We start from the raw sequence: 14,003 nt of genomic DNA, 5'->3' as shown, positions 1-14,003 counted from the left end.
TAAATAGGTGGTAAAGCATCAGATGAAAGCTTAGAGGCTGAAACCGATGATGCACTCTCAGAAGCTAGATTGGAGTTAGTTAGTGGAACGTCAGGCTGATGAGAAACTATCCCTTCTGAAGTAGTCTGGCTGAAATCCTCAAATAAGACTGAGAAATCACTTGAAATCTCCTTCTGGATGGAGATGCTAGTAATTCTCCCCGAAGCTGCGACTGAGGTAAACGACTCTGGTGACTGGATTGAGGAAGTAACTTCGGTATCCTTCTCAGCGAAATTAGCCTGAAGTCCTGTATCCAAATCAGCAGATGGAACGTTAGGTTGCTCAGAAAAGCTTAAGGACAAAGCCGAGTAAGCTGTACTCAGATCGGTATCCAGTTCTGTAGCATATTCAGACTTTAAGTTAATAGCCTTGGGATTTTTCTTAACTTTAGCGGCTACAGTAAAATTATCCTGACATTGAGGAGAAGAAATTTTAGAATTCCCAGCAGAAGCTGTGGACTCAGTGCTGGAAGACAAGGAAACAGAATCAGAGACAGACTGAAGTCTAATTTTAGAACTAGATGGTGTAAGTCCTTTACTGGGACTAACTGACAAAAGTCCTTTACTCGGACCAATGCTTGAAATCGGTTTGAGTCGAGATGAGCTTGAATTGACTGAAACTGGATAAATCGTTGGCTGGACGAGTAGGACCGGATTGGATCCGAGGATACTTGAATTGTCTGAAACCAAAGGAGACTGACCAGGTTGGTCCTGGAGTATTGCTGCTGGACCAGCTGGAACCAGGACGGACTGAACCGGACATATGGACGCGACCAGATTGAGTCCGGATGAACTTGAACCGGCTGAGACCGGAGGAGACTGAACCGGACATATGGGCGGGACCAGATTGAGTCCGGACAAACTTGTAACAGCTAGGACCTGAGGAATCCCTGGACCTACGGACAGAATCAGATTGAGTCCAGAGAAATTAGAATCAATTGGGCCCGAAGGAGGCAGATTTCGTCTGGAACCGGAGTGAGTAAAATCCAAGTGTTTATATGGCCCATCCTGGACCTGCACCTTGTTGTATACCAACAGGGTAGTGCACTCTGAGGATGGCAAACAGGAGTTCATAACTGCATCTGTAGCACAAAAATTTCCATCTGGGAACTTGACTCTGGATACTTCCCTTGGGGCTGAAACTGTGGTGACCCCTCCTGGGGTTGACGAATCAGACACCTCTCTCAGGGTTGTTATTTCCAGCACCCCTCCTGGGGTTAACAGATCAGATACTCCTTTTTGAGTAGAAGATTCATATGCCCCTACTAGAGCTTGAACATTGGATAACCCTCCTTGGGCTGCACACTCGGAAACCCCTCCTGGGGCTGGACGCTCTGAACCCCCTCCTGGGGCTGGATGCTCTGAACCCCCTCCTGGGGCTGAAGACACGGACGCCCCTCCTTGGGCTGAAGACACGGACACCCCTCCTTGGGCTGAAGACACGGATGCCCCTCCTTGGGATGTAGACACGGACTCCTCTGTGACTCTAAATGGCTTGAACATTCTTCTCTGGACACCCAACTTGGGATAATGTCTTTTAATCACTGGACCCCAGTCAGAAATTTGAGTCTCTTTCAGAGTAGCCTTCTTGACACCCCCATCAGCAGTAGCAGGATCGGCTACTGTGGATGACTTGTAGACATGAGCGCTATGATACTGAGATTTGTCACCATTCCCTGGCTTACGAAGAATGCAGTCTTTAACAAAATGACCGGAATTTCCACAGTAAAGACAGAGGTGTAGCTCCTTACGCCGCTGACGTTCAGCTTCAGAGAGCTTGGGCCGTGGATAGCTCTGATGAACAACTTTTCTTTGCACAGAGGAAGAGACTCTATTAACTGGATGGGACAAAACAGGATCAACAACGTTGGTAGTATTCCTGAAGAGATCAGGCATCACAGAAAGAATACTAGACAAAAGTTCTTGTAACTGTAATAACATCTGGAAGAAAATCTGCAGTTGGTCAGGAGTCTTAGTGCAGAAAGTCAGAGAATCTCTGGAGAACGAATTCCACTGCAGACACTGTGGCAATTGATGCTGAGTCGACTCCAAACCCTCCAAGCGTCCTGCAATATTGCTTAGGAGGTCCTGCGTCAGACAAACACTTTCAGCCGGGTCCATGTGGCCAGTTCCTACTGTCATGACTGAGGTTTTGTGAACTCGTGTCAGTGAAGTCTATGCGGGCAACTGGAGGACTATGTGTATATTAGGCTGGTCTGTAGGAATCAGTGAGAAGAAGGAGCAATCCCTGACCGGGGATCGAACCCGGGCCTCGGCAGAGGAAGCCGTAACCTGACCACTGGATCACCAGGGACTTTGATAGCAGGATGATGAATGTATAGGTGAGACTGTACTGGATATAGTGTCACAGGAGTAGGTGCTTATGTACTCAAGGTTACTGGCAAGATAGTAAGACGGACTGGTTATTGGTGAGACTGAGAACCGGGCTGGTTACCGGTGAGACTGGGACACAACTGTAATCCAGGCTGGTACCGGATTTAACTGGAAACGCAACTGAAAGTAGAATGATGACTGTGGCTGTGACTTTGGGACGAGGCTGAAGAACCCTGCGGCTGTGACGGTAGAATACTGCAGCTGTGGTTTTCAGTTGAGACTGTGGAATACTGCAACTGTGCCTTTAAGATGAAACTATGGAATACTGCAACTGTGCCTTTAAGATGAAACTATGGAATACTGCAACTGTGCCTTTAAGATGAAACTATGGAATACTGCAACTGTGCCTTTAAGATGAAACTATGGAATACTGCAACTGTGCCTTTAAGATGAACTGTAGAAATACTGGATATCAATGGTAACACAAACGTAATCCAAACTGGGTAGCAAAGGAACAGAGTTTTTACAGGAACTGAAGTACAAGGGTTACCTTTAGGGAGCTCAGCTTCAAAGCTCACACAGAGCTGTGTGTGACACGAGAAACTGGCACAGTTTCCAACTCAGTCTCCCGACTTTTAGGCCTAAACTTCAGATTGCTGAATTCAGACTCACACAGAAGACCACCACAGGTAGAGCTCGTTAACTATTACCTTCCAGGCAGAGAACTCAGGAAACTCATGGTATTGGCAAGCTCTTTATCCCAGTGAATAGAAAGATGCAGGATCCAGGACAGAGATGGCAGAGGTAAGTCACCAAATATGAAAACTACAGTCAGGATCGTGACAATTAGTAACCTATAGATCCTGGATACATATTCTCCAGTAATGAGAGCACTGGACTGAGTCCTCTATATATGATGTATCAGTGACCTATAGAGCCTGTATACGTGGTCTCTGGTAATGTGAGCACCGGCCTGAGTCCCCTATATATAATATATCAGTAACCTATAGATCCTGGATAGTCTCCGGTAATGTGAGCACCAGCATGATGCCCCTATATATGACATATCAGTAACCTATAGATCCTGGATACATGGGCTTCGGTAATGTGAGCACCGGCATGAGTCCGCTATTTATGACATATCAGAAACCTATAGATCCGGGATACATGGGCTCCGGTAATGTGAGAACCGGCATGAGTCCCCTATATATGACATATCAGTATCCTATAGATCCTAGATACATGGTCTCTGGTAATGTGAGCACCAGCCTGAGTGTCCTATATGACATATCAGTAACCTATAGATCCTGGAGAGGTCCCTTCCCTGTGTGGTACTGTACAGAGGCCCCTTCCCTGTGTGGTACTGTACAGAGGCCCCTTTCATTTGTGGGGTACTGTACAGAGGCCCCTTCCCTGTGTGGTACTGTACAGAGGCCCCTTTCATTTGTGGGGTACTGTACAGAGGTCCCTTCCCTGTGTGATACTGTACAGAGGCCCCTTCCCAGTGTCGTACTGTGCAGAGACCCCTTCCCCGTGTCGTACTGTACAGAGGACCCTTCCCCATGTCGTACTGTACAGAGGCCCCTTCCCCATGTCGTACTGTAGAGAGGCCCCTTCCCTGCGTCGTACTGCACAGAGGCCCCTTCCCTGCATCGTACTGTACAGAGGACCCTTCCCTGTGTCGTACTGTAAGAAGCCCCTTCCCTGTGTGGCACTGTACAGAGGTTCCTTCCCTGTGTCATACTGTACGGTACTATACAGAGGCTCCTTCCCTGTGTCGTACTGTACAGAGCAACTTCCCTATGTCACACTGTACAGAGTCTCCTTACCTGTGTTGTACTGTACAGAGGCCCAATCCCTGTGTGGTACTGTACAGAGGCCCCTTTCCTGTGTGGTACTATACAGATGCCCCTTCCCTGTGTGGTACTGTACAGAAGCCCCTTCCCTGTGTGGTACTGTGCAGAAGCCCCTTCCCTGTGTGGTACTGTGCAGAGGCCCATTCCCTGTGTGGTACTGCACAGAGGCCCCTTTCCTGTGTCATACTATAGTCTCCTTACCTGTGTGGTACTGTACAGAGTCTCCTTACCTGTGTTGTACTGTACAGAGGCCCCTTCCCTGTGTGGTACTGCACAGAGGCCCCTTTCCTGTGTCATACTATAGTCTCCTTACCTGTGTGGTACTGTACAGAGTCTCCTTACCTGTGTTGTACTGTACAGAGGCCCCTTCCCTGTGTCGTACTATAGAGTCTCCTTACCTGTGTCGTACTGTACAGAGGACCCTTCCATGTGTGGTACTGTACAGAAGCCCCTTCCCAGTGTGGTACTGTGCAGAGCACCTTCCCTATGTCACACTGTACAGAGTCTCCTTACCTGTGTTGTACTGTACAGAGGCCCAATCCCTGTGTGGTAAGTGTACAGATGCCCCTTCCCTGTGTGGTACTGTACAGAGGCGCCCTCCCTGTGTGGTACTGTGCAGAGGCCCCTTTCCTGTGTCGTACTATAGTCTGCTTACCTGTGTGGTACTGTATAGAGGACCCTTCCCTGTGTCGTACTATAGAGTCTCCTTACCTGTGCCGTACTGTACAGAGGCCCCTTCCATGTGTGGTACTGTACAGAGGCCTCTTCCCTGTGTCGTACTGTACAGAGTCTCCTTACCTGTGTTGTACTGTACAGAGGCCCCTTCCCTGTGTGGTACTGCACAGAGGCCCCTTTCCTGTGTCATACTATAGTCTCCTTACCTGTGTGGTACTGTACAGAGTCTCCTTACCTGTGTTGTACTGTACAGAGGCCCCTTCCCTGTGTCGTACTATAGAGTCTCCTTACCTGTGTCGTACTGTACAGAGGACCCTTCCATGTGTGGTACTGTACAGAAGCCCCTTCCCAGTGTGGTACTGTGCAGAGCACCTTCCCTATGTCACACTGTACAGAGTCTCCTTACCTGTGTTGTACTGTACAGAGGCCCAATCCCTGTGTGGTAAGTGTACAGATGCCCCTTCCCTGTGTGGTACTGTACAGAGGCGCCCTCCCTGTGTGGTACTGTGCAGAGGCCCCTTTCCTGTGTCGTACTATAGTCTGCTTACCTGTGTGGTACTGTATAGAGGACCCTTCCCTGTGTCGTACTATAGAGTCTCCTTACCTGTGCCGTACTGTACAGAGGCCCCTTCCATGTGTGGTACTGTACAGAGGCCTCTTCCCTGTGTCGTACTGTACAGAGTCTCCTTACCTGTGTTGTACTGTACAGAGGCCCCTTCCCTGTGTCGTACTATAGAGTTTCCTTACCTGTGCCGTACTGTACAGAGGCCCCTTCCATGTGTGGTACTGTACAGAGGCCTCTTCCCTGTGTCGTACTGTACAGAGGCCCCTTATCTGTGTTGTACTGTACAGAGGACCCTTCCCTGTGTGGTACTGTACAGAGGATCCTTCCCTGTGTGGTACTGTACAGAGGCCCCTTCCCTGTGTGGTACTGTACAGAGTCTCCTTACCTGTGTTGTACTGTACAGAGCCCCCTTCCCTGTGTCGTACTATAGTCTCCTTACCTGTGCCGTACTGTACAGAGGCCCCTTCCATGTGTGGTACTGTACAGAGGCCTCTTCCCTGTGTCGTACTGTACAGAGGCCCCTTATCTGTGTTGTACTGTAGAGGACCCTTCCCTGTGTGGTACTGTACAGAGGATCCTTCCCTGTGTGTGTTTTACTGTACATAGGCCCCTTCCCTGTGTCATACTGTACAGAGTCTCCTTCCCTGTGTGGTACTGTACAGATGCCCCTTCCCTGTGTGGTACTGTACAGAGGCCCCTTCCCTGTCATACTGTACAGAGTCTCCTTACCTGTGTCGTACTGTACAGAGCACCTTCCCTATGTCACACTGTACAGAGTCTCCTTACCTGTGTTGTACTGTACAGAGGCCCAATTCCTGTGTAGTACTGTACAGAGGCCCCTTTCCTGTGTGGTACTGTACAGATGCCCTTTCCCTGTGTGGTACTGTACAGAGGCCCCTTTCCTGTGTGGTACTGTACAGATGCCCTTTCCCTGTGTGGTACTGTACAGAGGCCCCCTCCCTGTGTGGTACTGTACAGAAGCCCCTTCCCTGTGTGGTACTGTGCAGAGGCCCCTTCCCTGTGTGGTACTGCGCAGAGGCCCCTTTCCTGTGTCGTACTGTAGTTTCCTTACCTGTGTGGTACTGTATAGAGGACCCTTCCCTGTGTGGTACTGTACAGAGGCCCCTTCCCTGTGTGGTACTGTACAGAGTCTCCTTACCTGTGTTGTACTGTACAGAGGCCCCTTCCCTGTGTCGTACTATATAGTCTCCTTACCTGTGTGGTACTGTACAGATGCCCCTTCCATGTGTGGTACTGTACAGAGGCCTCTTCCCTGTGTCGCACTGTACATAGGACCCTTATCTGTGTTGTACTGTACAGAGGACCCTTCCCTGTGCGTGTTGCATAGGCCCCTTCCCTGTGTGGTACTGTACAGAGGCCCCTTCCCTGTGTGGTACTGTACAGAGTCTCCTTCCCTGTGTGGTACTGTACAGAGGCCCGTTGCCTGTGTGGTAGTGTACAGAGGCCCCTTCTCTGTGTGGTAGTGTACAGAGGCCCCTTCCCTGTGTGGTACTGCGCAGAGGCCCCTTCCCTGTGTGGTACTGCACAGAGGCCCCTTCCCTGTGTGGTACTGCGCAGAGGTCCCTTCCCTGTGTGGTACCGCGCAGAGGCCCCTTCCCTGTGTGGTACCGCGCAGAGGCCCCTTCCCTGTGTGGTACCGCGCAGAGGCCCCTTCCCTGTGTGGTACCGCGCAGAGGCCCCTTCCCTGTGTGGTACCGCGCAGAGGCCCCTTCCCTGTGTGGTACTGCGCAGAGACCCCTTCCCTGTGTGGTACCGCGCAGAGGCCCCTTCCCTGTGTGGTACCGCGCAGAGGCCCCTTCCCTGTGTGGTACTGCGCAGAGGCCCCTTCCCTGTGTGGTACTGCGCAGAGGCCCCTTCCCTGTGTGGTACCGCGCAGAGGCCCCTTCCCTGTGTGGTACCGCGCAGAGGCCCCTTCCCTGTGTGGTACCGCGCAGAGGCCCCTTCCCTGTGTGGTACCGCGCAGAGGCCCCTTCCCTGTGTGGTACCGCACAGAGGCCCCTTCCCTGTGTGGTACCGCGCAGAGGCCCCTTCCCTGTGTGGTACCGCGCAGAGGCCCCTTCCCTGTGTGGTACCGCGCAGAGGCCCCTTCCCTGTGTGGTACCTCGCAGAGGCCCCTTCCCTGTGTGGTATCGCGCAGAGGCCCCTTCTCTGTGTGGTACTGTAAAGAGGCCCCTTCTCTGTGTGGTACTGTAAAGTGGCCCCTTTCCTGTGTGGCAATGCGCACAGGCCCCTTCCCTGTGTGGCACTGCGCAGAGGCCCCTTCCATGTGTGGTACTGCGCAGAGGCCCCTTTCCTGTGTGGTAGTGTGCAGAGGCCCCTTCTCTGTGTGGTACTGTACAGAGGCCCCTTCCCTGTGTGGTACTGTACAAAGGCCCCTTCCCTGTGTGGTACTGTAGAGACCCCTTCCCTGTGTGGTACTGTACAGAGACCCCTTTCCTGTGTGGTACTGTACAGAGGCCCCTTTCCGGTGTGGTACTGTACAGAGACCCCTTTCCTTTGTGGTACTGTACAGAGGCATCTTTCCTGTGTGGTACTGTACAGAGACCCCTTCCCTTTGTGGTACTGTACAGAGGCATCTTTCCTGTGTGGTACTGTACAGAGGCCCCTTCCATATATGGCCCATTTCTCCTTTATTGCTTTAGGAAGTAAATACGTTATCACTTTCCATGGCTTCCGAATGATACTTCAATATTAAGATGCTTAGATGTAACATAAAATTACAGAAAATATCCTTGTAATGTTACATAGCTATCAATCAACACGGACCTACTCACCCCAGATGTGCAACATGACACCTAAAGGGGCAGAATTTACAATGGTATTCTTGTTATCACTACTAATCTTAAATGGTGCTCCAGCCAATCAGCTCCTGTCAAGTTTCAAACATATGACAGTTATGAGCTGATTGTCTGGAGCACCACTTAGGATTAGTAATGACTGATAACAAGAATAAATCTGAGGCGCTAAATTAAAAATTACATTTTACTTTTCCTTTCCAGGCTGAGATTGGTGAAGATGAGGGAGGCAGATATTGCTCTTGGCCAAGCAGGTGAGTGCGCTGTGTCTGTAGGATAAGCAGGGGAGTGCGCTGTGTGTGTAGGATAAGCTGGGGAGTGCGCTGTGTCTGTAGGATAAGCAGGGGAGTGCGCTGTGTCTGTAGGATAAGCAGGGGAGTGCGCTGTGTCTGTAGGATAAGCAGGGGAGTGCGCTGTGTCAGTAGGATAAGCAGGGGAGTGCGCTGTGTCTGTAGGATGAGCAGGGGAGTGCGCTGTGTCTGTAGGATAAGCAGGGGAGTGCGCTGTGTCTGTAGGATAAGCAGGGGAGTGCGCTGTGTCTGTAGGATAAGCAGGGGAGTGCGCTGTGTCTGTAGGATAAGCAGGGGAGTGCGCTGTGTCCGTAGGATGAGCAGCTGAGTGTGCTGTGTCTGTAGGATGAGCAGGGGAGTGCGCTGTGTCTGTAGGATGAGCAGGGGAGTGCGCTGTGCCTGTAGGATGAGCAGGGAAGTGCGCTGTGCCTGTAGGATGAGCAGGGGAGTGCGCTGTGTCTGTAGGATAAGCAGGGGAGTGCGCTGTGTCTGTAGGATGAGCAGGGGAGTGCGCTGTGTCTGTAGGATGAGCAGGGGAGTGTGCTGTGTCTGTAGGATAAGCAGGGGAGTGCGCTGTGTCTGTAGGATAAGCAGGGGAGTGCGCTGTGTCTGTAGGATAAGCAGGGGAGTGCGCTGTGTCTGTAGGATAAGCAGGGGAGTGCGCTGTGTCTGTAGGATAAGCAGGGGAGTGCGCTGTGTCTGTAGGATGAGCAGGGGAGTGTGCTGTGTCTGTAGGATGAGCAAGGGAGTGCGCTGTGTCTGTAGGATGAGCAGGGGAGTGCGCTGTGTCTGTAGGATGAGCAGGGGAGTGCGCTGTGTCTGTAGGATGAGCAGGGGAGTGCGCTGTGTCTGTAGGATGAGCAGGGGAGTGCGCTGTGTCTGTAGGATAAGCCGGGGAGTGCGGTACATCTGTAGGATAAGCAGGGGAGTGCGGTACATCTGTAGGATAAGCAGGGGGGTGCGCTGTATCTGTAGGATGAGCAGGGGAGTGCGCTGTGTCTGTAGGATGAGCAGGGGAGTGCGCTGTGTCTGTAGGATAAGCAGGGGAGTGCGCTGTGTCTGTAGGATAAGCAGGGGAGTGAGCTGTGTCTGTAGGATAAGCAGGGGAGTGCGCTGTGTCTGTAAGATAAGCAGGGGAGTGCGCTGTGTCTGTAAGATAAGCAGGGGAGTGCGCTGTGTCTGTAAGATAAGCAGGGGAGTGCGCTGTGTCTGTAGGATAAGCAGGGGAGTGCGCTGTGTCTGTAGGATGAGCAGGGGAGTGCGCTGTGTCTGTAGGATGAGCAGGGGAGTGCGCTGTGTCTGTAGGATGAGCAGGGGAGTGCGCTGTGTCTGTAGGATAAGCCGGGGAGTGCGCTGTGTCTGTAGGATAAGCAGGGGAGTGCGCTGTGTCTGTAGGATAAGTAGGGGAGTGCGTTGTGTCTGTAGGATGAGCAGGGGAGTGCGCTGTGTCTGTAGGATGAGCAGGGGAGTGCGCTGTGTCTGTAGGATGAGCAGGGGAGTGCGCTGTGTCTGTAGGATGAGCAGGGGAGTGCGCTGTGTCTGTAGGATAAGCAGGGGAGTGCGCTGTGTCTGTAGGATAAGCAGGGGAGTGCGCTGTGTCTGTAGGATAAGCAGGGGAGTGTGCTGTGTCTTTAGGATAAGCAGGGGAGTGCGCTGTGTCTGTAGGATAAGCAGGGGAGTGCGCTGTGTCTGTAGGATGAGCAGGGGAGTGCGCTGTGTCTGTAGGATGAGCAGGGGAGTGCGCTGTGTCTGTAGGATGAGCAAGGGAGTGCGCTGTGTCTGTAGGATGAGCAGGGGAGTGCGCTGTGTCTGTAGGATGAGCAGGGGAGTGCGCTGTGTCTGTAGGCTAAGCAGGGGAGTGCGCTGTGTCTGTAGGATGAGCCGGGGAGTGCGCTGTGTCTGTAGGATGAGCCGGGGAGTGCGCTGTGTCTGTAGGATGAGCAGGGGAGTGCGCTGTGTCTGTAGGATGAGCAGGGGAGTGCGCTGTGTCTGTAGGATGAGCAGGGGAGTGCGCTGTGTCTGTAGGATGAGCAGGGGAGTGCGCTGTGTCTGTAGGATGAGCAGGGGAGTGCGCTGTCTGTAAGATGAGCCGGGGAGTGCGCTGTCTGTAGGATAAGCAGGAGAGTGCGCTGTGTCTGTAGGATAAGCAGGGAAGTGCGCTGTGTCTGTAGGATAAGCAGGGGAGTGCGCTGTGTCTGTAGGATGAGCAGGAGAGTGCGCTGTGTCTGTAGGATGAGCAGGGGAGTGCGCTGTCTGTAAGATGAGCCGGGGAGTGCGCTGTCTGTAGGATAAGCAGGAGAGTGCGCTGTGTCTGTAGGATAAGCAGGGGAGTGCGCTGTGTCTGTAGGATAAGCAGGGGAGTGCGCTGTGTCTGTAGGATGAGCAGGGGAGTGCGCTGTGTCTGTAGGATGAGCAGGGGAGTGCGCTGTGTCTGTAGGATGAGCAGGGGAGTGCGCTGTGTCTGTAGGATGAGCAGGGGAGTGAGCTGTGTGTGTAGGATGAGCAGGGGAGTGCGCTGTGTCTGTAGGATGAGCAGGGGAGTGAGCTGTGTCTGTAGGATGAGCAGGGGAGTGTGCTCTGTATGTAGGATAAGCAGGGGAGTGCGCTGTGTCTGTAGGATAAGCAGGGGAGTGCGCTGTGTCTGTAGGATGAGCAGGGGAGTAAGCTGTGTCTGTAGGATAAGTAGGGGAGTGTGCTCTGTCTGTAGGATAAGCAGGGGAGTGCACTGTGTGTGTAGTATAAGCCGGGGAGTGCGCTGTGTCTGTAGGATGAGCAGGGGAGTGCGCTGTGTCTGTAGGATAAGCAGGGGAGTGCGCTGTGTCTGTAGGATAAGCAGGGGAGTGCGCTGTGTCTGTAGGATAAGCAGGGGAGTGCGCTGTGTCTGTAGGATGAGCAGGGGAGTGCACTGTGTCTGTAGGATGAGCAGGGGAGTGCGCTGTGTCTGTAGGATGAGCAGGGGAGTGCGCTGTGTCTGTAGGATGAGCAGTGGAGTGCGCTGTGTCTGTAGGATAAGCAGGGGAGTGCGCTGTGTCTGTAGGATAAGTAGGGGAGTGCGCTGTGTCTGTAGGATGAGCAGGGGAGTGTGCTGTGTCTGTAGGATAAGCAGGGGAGTGCGCTGTGTCTGTAGGATGAGCAGGGGAGTGCGCTGTGTCTGTAGGATGAGCAGGGGAGTGCGCTGTGTCTGTAGGATGAGCGCACTGTAGGATAAGCAGGGGAGTGCGCTGTGTCTGTAGGATGAGCAGGGGAGTGCGCTGGGTCTGTAGGATAAGCAGGGGAGTGCGCTGGGTCTGTAGGATAAGCAGGGGAGTGCGCTGTGTCTGTAGGATGAGCAGGGGAGTGCGCTGTGTCTGTAGGATGAGCAGGGGAGTGCGCTGTGTCTGTAGGATGAGCAGGGGAGTGCGCTGGGTCTGTAGGATGAGCAGGGGAGTGCGCTGTGTCTGTAGGATGAGCAGGGGAGTGCGCTGGGTCTGTAGGATGAGCAGGGGAGTGCGCTGTGTCTGTAGGATGAGCAGGGGAGTGAGCTGTGTCTGTAGGATGAGCAGGGGAGTACGCTGTGTCTGTAGGATAAGCAGGGGAGTGCGCTGTGTCTGTAGGATAAGCAGGGGAGTGCGCTGTGTCGGTAGGATAAGCAGGGGAGTGCGCTGTGTCTGTAGGATAAGCAGGTGAGTGCGCTGTGTCTGTAGGATAAGCAGGTGAGTGCGCTGTGTGTGTAGGATAAGCCGGGGAGTGCGCTGTGTCTGTAGGATAAGCCGGGGAGTGCGCTGTGTCTGTTGGATGAGTAGGGGAGTGCGCTGTGTCTGTAGGATGAGCAGGGGAGTGCGCTGTGTGTGTAGGATGAGCAGGGGAGTGCGCTGTGTGTGTAGGATGAGCAGGGGAGTGCGCTGTGTCTGTAGGATAAGCAGGGGAGTGCGCTGTGTCTGTAGGATAAGCAGGGGAGTGCGCTGTGTGTGTAGGATGAGCAGGGGAGTGCGCTGTGTCTGTAGGATGAGCAGGGGAGTGCGCTGTGTCTGTAGGACAAGCAGGGGAGTGCGCTGTGTCTGTAGGATAAGCAGGGGAGTGCGCTGTGTCTGTAGGATAAGCAGGGGAGTGCGCTGTGTCTGTAGGATAAGCAGGGGAGTGCGCTGTGTCTGTAGGATAAGCCGGGGAGTGTGCTGTGTCTCTAGGATAAGCAGGGGAGTGCGCTGTGTCTGTAGGATAGGCAGGGGAGTTTGCTGGGTCTGTAGGATAAGCAGGGGAGTGCGGTGTCTGTAGGATAAGCAGGGGAGTGCGCTGTGTCTGTAGGATAAGCCGGGGAGTGCGCTGTGTCTGTAGGATAACCAGGGGAGTGCGCTGTGTCTGTAGGATAAGCAGGGGAGTGCGCTGTGTCTGTAGGATACGCAGGGGAGTGCGCTGTGTCTGTAGGATAAGCAGGGGTGTACGCTGTGTCTGTAGGATGAGCAGGGGTGTACGCTGTGTCTGTAGGATGAGCAGGGGAGTGCGCTGTGTCTGTAGGATAAGCAGGGGAGTGCGCTGTGTCTGTAGGATAAGCAGGGGAGTGCGCTGTGTCTGTAGGATAAGCCGGGGAGTGCGCTGTGTCTGTAGGATAAGCAGGGGAGTGCGCTGTGTCTGTAGGATAGGCAGGGGAGTTTGCTGGGTCTGTAGGATAAGCAGGGGAGTGCGCTGTGTCTGTAGGATAAGCAGGGGAGTGCGCTGTGTCTGTAGGATAAGCCGGGGAGTGCGCTGTGTCTGTAGGATAACCAGGGGAGTGCGCTGTGTCTGTAGGATAAGCAGGGGAGTGCGCTGTGTCTGTAGGATAAGCAGGGGTGTACGCTGTGTCTGTAGGATGAGCAGGGGAGTGCGCTGTGTCTGTAGGATAAGCCGGGGAGTGCGTTGTGTCTGTTGGATGAGTAGGGGAGTGCGCTGTGTCTGTAGGATGAGCAGGGGAGTGCGCTGTGTGTGTAGGATGAGCAGGGGAGTGCGCTGTGTCTGTAGGATGAGCAGGGGAGTGCGCTGTGTCTGTAGGATAAGCAGGGGAGTGCGTTGTGTCTGTAGGATAAGCAGGGGAGTGCGCTGTGTGTGTAGGATGAGCAGGGGAGTGCGCTGTGTCTGTAGGATGAGCAGGGGAGTGCGCTGTGTCTGTAGGACAAGCAGATGCGTGTGCTGTGTCTGTAGGATACGCCGGGGAGTGCGCTGTGTCTGTAGGATGAGCAGGGGAGTGCGCTGGGTCTGTAGGATGAGCAGGGGAGTGCGCTGTGTCTGTAGGATAAGTAGGGGAGTGCGCTGTGTCTGTAGGATAAGCAGGGGAGTGCGCTGTGTCTGTAGAATAAGCAGGGGAGTGCGCTGTGTCTCTAGGATAAGCAGGGGAGTGCGCTGTGTCTCTAGGATAAGCAGGGGAGTGCGCTGTGTCTGTAGGATAAGCAGGGGAGTGCGCTGTGTCTGTAGGATAAGCA

The 14,003-nt window shown here is 53.4% G+C and overlaps 1 protein-coding gene across 1 annotated transcript in view; it reads left to right on the top strand.

Moving 5' to 3' along the window:
• Positions 1-14,003, top strand: part of LOC135036847 (arf-GAP with coiled-coil, ANK repeat and PH domain-containing protein 1-like) — a 71,540-nt gene that overhangs the window by 31,667 nt on the left and 25,870 nt on the right. The window contains exon 4 of the mRNA XM_063954487.1: positions 8,489-8,538. Coding sequence (XP_063810557.1) covers positions 8,489-8,538 — 50 coding nt within the window. The remainder of the gene's footprint in view (positions 1-8,488; positions 8,539-14,003) is intronic.

The sequence above is a fragment of the Pseudophryne corroboree genome, unplaced genomic scaffold, assembly GCF_028390025.1.
Source record: "Pseudophryne corroboree isolate aPseCor3 unplaced genomic scaffold, aPseCor3.hap2 scaffold_662, whole genome shotgun sequence".
NCBI classification, from domain to species: domain Eukaryota; kingdom Metazoa; phylum Chordata; class Amphibia; order Anura; family Myobatrachidae; genus Pseudophryne; species Pseudophryne corroboree.
The sequence above is the reverse complement of the archived record's forward strand: the minus strand, read 5'-3'. Positions and strand labels throughout refer to the sequence as shown.